This window comes from Nansenia antarctica (assembly GCF_963989245.1).
Source record: "Nansenia antarctica genome assembly, chromosome: 15".
Classification (NCBI taxonomy): Eukaryota; Metazoa; Chordata; class Actinopteri; order Argentiniformes; family Microstomatidae; genus Nansenia; species Nansenia antarctica.
Genome location: NC_137685.1, coordinates 12,046,404 through 12,057,102, shown reverse-complemented (window position 1 = coordinate 12,057,102; position 10,699 = coordinate 12,046,404). Strand labels below are relative to the sequence as shown.

Here is a 10,699-nt window from a genome sequence, read left to right as displayed (position 1 = left end):
TTGCAGAACCTTATCGCGTAAGAGCGTTTTTGCCCCTTTCAATCTCCAACGCATCAAACGCATTGCTGAGGGACTGTTGAGTGAGATAGAGGGAGATACGAGACGAGGGGGAGACCAGATTGTGACGTTAGAATTATAAGGTTCTATCTCAATTTTTGTCAAAATTGAGTTTTTTACATAATCTGATCCATTAGGTGTTTATTAATGCCTGTGTGGTGTTATTTTTAAAATGTTGACATTTTTGAGTTAGTAATTCATAAAATACAAAGGTTCCATCTCATTAAAAACATAATGGAATGTAAAAACTTTGACGCTCAATATCTCTGAACTGCCCTAAACGGAGATAGAACCTTCTCATTCTAAACGGAGATAGAACCTTCTCATTCTAAACGGAGATAGAACCTTCTCATTCTAAACGGAGATAGAACCTTCTCATTCTAAACGGAGATAGAACCTTATCATTCTAAACGGAGATAGAACCTTATAATTCTAAACGGAGATAGAACCTTCTTATTCTAAACGGAGATAGAACCTTCTCATTCTAAACGGAGATAGAACCTTATCTTTCTAAACGGAGATAGAACCTTCTCATTCTAAACGGAGATAGAACCTGATCATTCTAAAAGCTCACGGTTTGGGGGAGAAAATGCTGCCTTCGCAAGAAGCCTCCAAGATCTACCATGACAACTACATGCGCAACTCGCGGGCCATCGGGGTCCTGTGGGCCATCTTCACCATCTGCCTGGCCATCATCACCGTGGTGGTGTTCATGCAGCCCTACTGGATCGGGGACAGCGTGCACACCCAGCACGCCGGCTACTTCGGCCTGTTCCACTACTGCGTGGGCCAGGGGACCTCCAACCGGGAGCTGGCCTGCCAGGGGACCTTCGCCGACTTCGGCTCCATCCCCTCCGGAGCGTTCAAGGCGGCCTCCGTCTTCGTGCTGCTGTCCATGGTGCTGATCCTGACCTGCATCGGATGCTTCGCCCTCTTCTTCTTCTGCAACACGGCCACTGTCTATAAGACGTGCGCCTGGATGCAGCTGCTCTGCGGTAAGAGACTGGCGTTTGAAACACCTCCACCTCCACCTCCACGGATCCATCACCTTGTCTCGAGACATCTTAAGCGAGTGCATGAGTGCATGTCTTCAGGTTAGGTCTTAAGACGACTTAAGACATCTTGACAGACATTTTGGTTAATTAAGACATCTTATTAAGACATCTCAAGACAAGGTGATGGCTGGGTATGTAGACGCAACTTAAATATTCTGCTCACGAACCCTGAGGTCCATTCTGTCCTACTATTCAATGGCACTGTGTGTGTGTGTGTGTGTGTGTGTGTGTGTGTGTGTGTGTGCGTGCGTGCGTGCGTGCGTGCGTGTGTGCGTGCGTGTGTGTGTGTGTGTGTGTGTGTGTGTGTGTGTGTGATGTGAATGAGGGGGCCTGTAATATCCTCCCAACAGAAGTTGTAATCTTTTAGGCCTATTACTGAAGTCACGTGACATCACGCATGGAACAAATTGTTTAGTGTAAGTTAATGGAATTATATTAATTAATGGCCCTCAGCAATGTTCCATCAAAGATCACGGTTTCTATTTGTGTACCAACTGCCTATAATATATATAAGCCCAAAGTAGGCATGATTTTCTATATGACATCATATCAGATTGTTCATGGAGGCTAATCTTTCACTCAATAAGCAGATTTATTCGTGCTGACAGAAACCAGTCTAAAACATCGAGAATTGTCACTTCATCTTATTTTATTAAAAGCTTTTTTACACCAAATTGCGGTCGCTTCGGCGCGAGTTTACGCAAGAGGCGCGCGAGGCTGGAAAGGAAACTCAGGTGGAGCCAATAGAAGTCGCAAGTTAGCCCAATATAGGCCCGCATACAGTATGTACTCTGTCGCATGGAAGCCTCTCACTGATTTCTAATTGCACAAACTGCTAATTACTTAGACAGTGCAAATTAATTGGTCCTAAAAGTATATTACCTACCGACTGTTAATTCAGGTGAGAGTTTTTACGATGAAAGTTGTGAAAGTCGAGGTGCTGGAAATGGATGAGTACTTGCTGCTAGCACATCACACACACAGACACACGCACACATACATTGACTTTACTTTGCATCAAACATCTCCCACGGCACTACAACTCCCCCAGTAAATTATAATAATAAATTCATTCATTCCCCAAAGCCAGGATTGAGTCATTCTTGTTGCAGGCTTATATGCGTTGTGTGCAATAGCCTGTGAACAAGGTTATTTCCCCCAAGACATGACATGAGGCAGAGGTATTGATGACATAATTATTCCTCCCCAAGAGAGAGAGAGGGGTGGTGGACGCAGCACCTTTAGACATGGACTGAAGTGAATCCCCTTTCTGCTCCACCCAGGTCTCTGTTTCTAGAGATGGAGAGAAACAGAGAGGGACACTGGAACCAGGCAATGGTTCTGCATCAACCTTGCTTTCTGTCTGCCCCTCAATTTGTTTCTACATTTAGCAGATGCTTTGATCCAAATGAGTGATTACAGGGACAGTCTCCCTGGAGTAACTTAGGGCTAAGTGCCTTACTCAAGGGGCACACTACTAGTGGTGGTGTTCGAACTCATCACTGTCTGATCACCAGTCCAACTCACTATCCACTAGGGCCCTAGGCCACCACTAACCCCTCACACACACCCCCCATGAATCAACACAACATCATTGGGCTTGTTCGGGGGGAGGATGGGGGGGTTTGGTTAAAGATCAAACTAACCCTCATCCCCACCTCTCCTGTACCTCTGGCCCCGGGCACACTGTCTACATGTTGGATCTGCTGCGGGGGACACCTGGGCTACAATAATGTATGCCTTGTCATCGTCAGGTGTCCTCAAGTGCCGTTAGGGAGCACCGTCAGGGAAGAAGATCTGCGTGACACGGTAATTTCTCATTGGGCTCAGCGTCCACGTGGAGCACAACCAGCTGAGTCAAATGTGAGTCAGCTCACTAAGATGAGAGAGGTAGGGAGAGCTCTGAGAGAGGTAGGGAGAGCTCTGAGAGAGGTAGGGAGAGCTCTGAGAGAGGTAGGGAGAGCTCTGAGAGAGGTAGGGAGAGCTCTAAGGAGGTAGGGAGGGCTCTAAGGGGGTAGGGAGAGCTCTGAGAGAGGTAGGGAGAGATCTGAGGGGGTAGGGAGAGCTCTGAGAGAGGTAGGGAGAGATCTGAGGGGGTAGGGAGAGCTCTGAGGGGTAGGGAGAGCTCTGAGAGAGGTAGGGAGAGCTCTGAGGGGGTAGGGAGAGCTCTGAGGATGCTCTTATGGAATGTTTTGCAAAGGCTGCTGGGACCTGTGGTTGAATGCAAGGGCCTTCTCGCTCGGCTGTGATCACATCATTTGAATCCTGCACACAGTATTGTATACTGTATATGTTATCGTTTTAATTGGATATCTTTCTCTCTCACTCTTTCTCTCTTTCTTTGTTGAACGGGGGCCTATCCATTCTGGAGATCAATGTAATGTACAGTACATGTAATGCTGCTGCATAATGATAGCAATGGATCTCCATAACCATCAATGCTGCAGCAGGTCCTCATTTGAATCCTCTCCAGCTTTATGAAAAACACTGAACGCTCAATTCTATAGTCTAGAATGTTATTCCAGGCCGTCTCCCCTGGAAACAGAAGGGCTAAGGTGTAGTGCCATTTATAATGCTGTGTGTTTACCTTTTCATCAACGCCCGCGAGCTTTATTGAGTTTTCCTCCCTCGCACTCTTAAAGGTCACGTTTGACATGAGACGTTAACACAACGTGGAATGACCTTTTTATTGGACTGAAAACTGTGGATACAGAGAAGCTGTTTTCCTCTTTTCCTCTCTCCATGCTCCCTCCTTTCTATCCCTGGATTCCCACTCCTCCCACTCCTCCCCCTAATCCCCCCCCCCCATCCCCTCATCGCGGTGGCCTTTTAATCAGGAATTTGTATTAGTTAGTTATTGCTAATCTAATATGTGGCCCTTGCCATGTTCTTGCATGAGCAGAAAGGGTTTGAAATTGTCTTATATAATAATTTCCGGGCGTCCAAATGAGAATCCAAAAATAATCTGGTTTCAATAACACTGGTTGAATGCGGAAAAACCAAACCAAATGTGTTTAACAAATAGTGTAGCGAATGGATGACATTCAAGTCATTGTGCATTTCTGCTAATGTCTTTTTTTTAAACTGGCAAACATTTTTTGCCATTTGTTTTGTGACTATTTTGAATGCTGGCATAAGCTTAGCTGTAAGCTCAGTTATCTATAAAAGATAGACCCCATAGGATTGATGGATCAGTGCAAAACAGTGCAGTGCAGAAAAGTTCCCTGCCATATTGACTGTTGTCTCTAAAGATGCCAAAAAGGGGTCAGATGGGCAGCTTTTCTCCCAACAGGTTCCTATAGTGCTTGAGGAATGAGAAATAAAGAAATTGCTTTAACAGAGTCATCAGAAGTGACTAATTGCAAGAGACCATTATTGAACCTTTCCGGAGCGGAACACCCAGTAGAGATATTGAATGCCTGTCTAAATTCTAATTCCGCCCCAAACGGAAAACATTGCTCAAAAGCATTGTGCCATGTGAGTTCAGATCTAAAGGGTAAGAGAGGAATTTTGGCAACACTTAACATAACATAGGCATTATTCCAGGGTCCAGGGAGGATGGAATGTTCCTTGCAAGCACATATCGCTGCTCATTCTGTTATCAACCTAGAAGTACTGCATATCCTCTTTCTAACATTCAAGGTATTTACATAGATATTTTCTAATGTCATTTTGTTATTCACTGGCCTATGTAAAGTATCATTGGAGTGTCCTGTACAATCCTTATTTTTTTCTTTTTTTTCCTGAGTGACAGTCCCACTCATATTTTTCATTTTATTGACAGATACAGTAGAGATTTAGACGGGAAGGATGGGTGAGAGAGAGAGGAGGGATGACATGCAGGATTCGTCCCCGGCCGGAATGGAACCGGGGACCCTGCGGTTACATTAACGATGAATTGAGTATCAAGGACCCCAATTGAAATAAGCCAGTGGCTTTCTTGGGTTTTTATCCTGTTAGTTGACCTTGTATGTAATATGTACTTTCATGTACCTACTTCTGCAAATCTTCTAATAAAGTTTTCAATCAATCAATCAAACATGGTCAACGCTTAACCCACTACGCCACCTAAGCACCCCGTCCTGTACAATCCTGATAGGCACATCAGACAGACACAGTCCACAGCCAGGGGCTAGGGCAGGTTTGCAGGGGATACAGCAGACGTCGGGCCCTCCAGAACTCAGCGAACGCCTCCGCTTCAAACACAGAGGACAGAGATCGCTGGAGAGGGGAAATAAGAGAGAGGAAAGTGAGCATCTCAGGGAGAATGGGAAATGCTCCATTTAGCTGTCGACGGATGACTATTACTACTTCCTCCCCTCCCTTCTCCTGACCCTGTGTTCTGTTCGCATCTCAGCCCACAGTTAAACCATGTCTTAGATATGACGTCACACCTGTGAAAACAGAGCAACTTTCATAAATGTTTTCATCCATACACTGTATGGAGATGAGAGCGTCCTCTAGTTTCACTGCCTCTCTTTCTTTTCATGTCTGTCGACTTCTTTTTTGGTTCCATTTCTCTCTCAAGCTGGGTAGATGAGAACCAAAAATTATTAGAATTCTTCCAGAGACGCTTGCACAACTGCACAACCCAACCTTTGATGCGTGCATTCTTATCTTAACATGTTTTATTCTATAGTCTATCGCATCTCCGCTTTTGAAAGTATTTGGCAGCGTCACCACGCTCGCTTTTGCTATGATCATCTCATATTCCAGAAACTATAAACAATCTTACAGTAAATACACTTGTGTGTATGACTCAGACTGCCCAAGCACGGTTAGATGTGATCCTTCTCAATATTATCAGATGCTTTTTTTCCGAGTCACGATTCCGTAGCGTCACCATCAATGGTGGCATTGTTGCTGCCTTTGTGTCTGAGTGTGTGGGAGAGAGTGTGTGAGCGAGGGAGAGAGAGAAAGCTCAGCAAACCAGTCCACCCAGAGTTAGAGATACAGAAGTGGAGGAGGGGGATGCAGCAAACCTTATACACAGAACGCTGCGAAATCAGTCACCAATCTGGTCTCTTCATCTGGACTGATACCGACAATCAGAACCCACCAGGGACAAGGGCTTTAAAGTCTATTGATATGATACATGCAAAGATACTATGTGATAGTATCCTATAGAGATAGTCGATTGGTGATTAGAACACACTGCAAAAAGCCAGCTCTCAAAAACAAGAAGGGAAAAAAAGCAATAAAATGGGGGAAATATTGAGAAATATTACTTAAAATAAGCAAAATTGCCAAAAGAACAGGAACATTTCACTTGGCAAACAAGCATATATTGCCTTGATTTAAGCTATTACATCTTACTTAGATTAACCTTTTGCAGTTTTTGAAGTATGTTCGAGCTAGGTTGGAATATTGCCCAATAACCCAATATCTCTCCAGGAGTATCAGAATCTAGTCTCCATACCCAACAGTAGAGCATGATACAGAGATGAAGCACCCAACAGTAGAGCATGATACAAAGATGAAACACCCAACAGTAGAGCATGATACAGAGATGAAATGAAACACTGCCTTATCAGTCGTACCTAGATACATACAGGTGTTCTTCAGGCTCTGCTGAGATTGAGGTGATTTAACAAACAAAGAAGTCTCCCTTCTCATTATCTATTCACCAGGGAGCCTTACATGGACCCGTGCTGTAAAGAGAAGCCAGGCATTAATTATGTTCTTACGATGTGTGTGTGTGTGTGTGTGTGTGCGTGCGCGTGTCGGGAACCTGTGTATGTCGGGAATCTGCTAATTCATAGCTAATGTCCAATCAGAGAGGGGAGCCTGCCCAGAGTTTCACATCGCAGCGGGCCACTCTACTCTCCCTACCCATAATCCTCTCCTCTCCCCCCAGAGGTTAAGCCATCACCAATTATTCTCCACTCCACCCTAACCCCATCATCATCATCATCATCATCACTGGCAGATCAGGCCGCCTCAGCTCCCTCGTTTCCACACCTCCCAGGGCGGAGGAGCTAACGAGTGAGGGAAGAGAAGAAGAAAGGAGAAGGAAAGCAGGAGGGTTTGAAACTGTTTAGTGGCCAAAGATGTAGTGGGGTGATTGACAGGTGAGGGTTTTGGAGGTGTATTGTTAGTGTGTATTGAGAGGTTTAAGTCATGTGGCTGTGAACGTGTAATTAGGTGTAGGAGGAAGGAATAGTTTTCAGCTGGACTGATTAGAAAGAGGAGACCAAACGCAGCTCATAGCAAAATGTCACTTTTTATTTTATTTTATTGATACACGGTTTCAGTTATGTTCATCTGAGAGCAGGGACAGATCCGTGTGTGTGTGTGTGTGGGTGTGTGTGTGTGTGTGTGTGTGTGTGTGTGTGTGTGTGTGTGTGTGTGTGTATGTGTGTGTGTGTGTGTGTGTGTGTGTGTGTGTGTGTGTGTGTGTGGGACAGAGTAAGTGAACAAATATTTCACATGTGCTGTACTGAATGTGAGAAATGGAGAGCTAGAGGGAGATACTGTGTGCGTGCATGTGTGTGTGTTTGAGAGAGGGAAATTATGTATATGTGTGTGTATGCATGTGTGTGTGTGTGTGAGAGAAAGGTGTACAGGTGTGTGTGTGTGTGTGTGCGTGTGTGTGTGTGTGTGTGTGTGTGTGTGTGTGTGTGTGTGGGTGAGAGAGAGAGTGAGAGAGAGAGTGAGGGGAAGCCATCTAATGGGATTGGATGTGGGCCTAATGCTCCCAGGCCGGGTGGAGATGATAGTTTAATCAGCTCTGTGGTGCAGCTCCGTGTTAGGGCCTCTCTGCTCTGTGGCGGAGCTCCGCTGTGTGCCAGACTGCAGGCTGGCCAGCCAGACGCTCCCCCAGTCAGGGACAGGAGGGGGACAGCTGCTCCACACCGGAGCTCAGGACCGGCCATTGCGGAGAGAGAGAGAGAGAGAGAGAGAGAGAGAGAGAGAGAGATAGAGAGAGAGAGAGAGAGAGAGAGAGAGAGAGAGAGAGATTGACATCATCCATTGGGGAAGATACTCTGAAAATTAATTTAACTAGGTGACCAATTACTTTACCAAGGAAATTGGTGAGTTTTTATCAAATTTCTCAATGTAGTGTGTTTGTTGGTGGTCTATCAGCGACGTCGATTGTGTCTGCTGTTGTGATTGTATCTTGAGATAGATTATTTGGCTCGAAGAGCAAGAATCATAGCTTTGAGAGGATGTAACGCATGACTACCTACGTAAACATGGGAACATAGGAAGCATGTACAGGGCAAGACAATTAGCATAACGGTGCTAGGGCCTGTCGGCAGGCCATCGGATGGATAAGAGAAATAGAGTTTGTCTATACTTTGTAAAAGTAGTTCACGACATTGGAACTTCTTCATCCAACACATGAAAGTCAATTACGAAATGATGACCAGTCATTGACCAATGACCATGTGTCAGAAAGTGTGGGACTGAAATGCTCTGAAATCCCTGGGATGGAAAAAGATGGTGAGGTGGAGCAAAGTGGGGGAGACCAGAGGCGAGGGAAGAGAACGGGGAAATTGATATTCAAGGGATGAAACAATAGTTAAATTCCAATTTAATAATAAAAAAATCTTTTGGGGAAAAAAAGTAGTGACAGTAGCCTACTACACTGCTACACCACAAAATAAGTTGTTAACTACAGGAAACTACTAGGATTTTATTTGAGTTTAACTACCGCCATGTTACTGATAGTTGAACTACATAGTAAGGCAAGGCAAGGCAAGTTTATTTGTATAGCACATTTCATACAACAGGGGCAATTCAAAGTGCTTTACATGCATTATTTAAAAATACAGCAAGAGGAGCATAAGAAAATAACAATTACAATGAATAAAAGCAAATATAAGAAGTAAATAGATAAAACATTTAAAAAGACAATAGTTAATGGGAAAAAGACATTGATAGAAGTGTTTGTGTTTAATCATATCCCTCCACATCCTTCTACATCCCTCTACATCCCTCTACATCCCTCCACATCCCTCCACATCCCTCTACATCCCTCCACATCCCTCTACATCCCTCTACATCCCTCTACAACCCTCTACATCCCTCTACATCCCTCCACATCCCTCCACATCCCTCTACAACCCTCTACATCCCTCCACATCCCTCCACATTCCTCTACATCCCTCTACATCCCTCTACTACATCCCTCCACATCCCTCTACATCCCTCCACATCCCTCTACATCCCTCCACATCCCTCTACATCCCTCTACATCCCTCTACACCACTCCATATCCCTCCATATCCCTCCACATCCCTCCACAAGAGGAGCATAAGAAAATAAAAATTACAATGAATAAAAGCAAATATAAGAAGTAAATAGATAAAACATTTAAAAAGACAATAGTTAATGGAAAAAAGACATTGATAGAAGTGTTTGTGTTTAATCATAACTGGTGCAAAACATGAAGGTTTTTAGCTTAGATTTAAATATTTTAAGGGTTTGGGCCTGTTTGATTTCTTCAGGGAGTTTGTTCCAGGAGCATGCAGCAGCGTGACTGAAAGCTGCTGCACCGTGTTTTGTTTTTACTCTTGGAATTATTAGCTGATTTGTCTCAGCTGACCTTAGGGACCTTGCGGGAATATAGGGTGGGAGGAGATCTGATATGTATTTTGGTCCAAGACCATTTTGTGATTTGTATGTAATTAGGAGGATTTTGAATTCAATTCTCTGAGAGACTGGTAGCCAGTGCAGGGATCTCAGGATTGGTGTAATGTGTTCAAATTTCTTTGTTTTTGTTAGGACCCTAGCAGCGGCGTTTTGGATGAGCTGCAATTTACGAACAGCTCCTTTAGATAGGCCTGTTAGTAGACCATTACAATAATCAAGTCTACTCGAAACAAATGCATGGATGAGTTTTTCAAGGTCTTGCTTGGACATGAAACCTCTCATTCTTGTTATGTTTTTCAGGTGATAGTAGGCTGATTTAGTTATTGAGTTTATGTGGCTGTTGAAGTTTAGATCGGAGTCTAGAATTACACCAAGATTTCTGACCTGTTTTTTACTGTGAAGAGAGAGAGAATCAAGTTTTGCACTGACTTTCGATCTTTTGTCAGGTGCACCGAATACAATTATCTCTGTTTTGTCCTTGTTTAGTTGGAGGACGTTTTGTGTCATCCAGGCGTTTATTTGGCGTAGTAGTGGAAGTACTGGTAGGTGTTCTTATGAGAAGAGGTCAAATCATTTGAAGATTTGTCTGAGCTGTTTCTTTCCCCCGAGTGGCATAGTGGGTGTCAAAATGTCCGACAATCATATACGTAAACACTCAGGGTAATCACCAGCCTATTTACAATGGAGATGATCATGTTATGGCAGGTTGCCAACACCGGGGATAGGTTGCCAAACCCTATTTAGAGCTCCTTCCTGTATAACCCATGCTTTTCCTTGTTTTAGGAAAAAGAAAGCCTTGAGATTTCCACACCGGGTTCCTGGGAAAGATATTCTCCCTCCCATGGTGCTGATCACAGAAACACCCCCCTAATGACACCTCTCCCCAGAGAGGCTTGGTGCCACACACAGAGGTTCTCTCTCTCTCTCTCTCTCTCTCTCTCTCTCTCTCTCTCTCTCTCTCTCTCTCTCTCTCTGTCTCTCTCTCTCTC

At 44.4% G+C, this 10,699-nt stretch overlaps 1 protein-coding gene across 1 annotated transcript in view; it reads left to right on the top strand.

The window, feature by feature from the left end:
- Positions 1–646: 646 nt before the first annotated feature.
- lhfpl4a (LHFPL tetraspan subfamily member 4a) overlaps positions 647–10,699 on the top strand; it is a gene marked incomplete at both ends in the record, with an annotated part of 45,213 nt that continues 35,160 nt past the window's right edge. The window contains one exon of the mRNA XM_080545489.1: positions 647–1,052. Coding sequence (XP_080401615.1) covers positions 647–1,052 — 406 coding nt within the window. The remainder of the gene's footprint in view (positions 1,053–10,699) is intronic.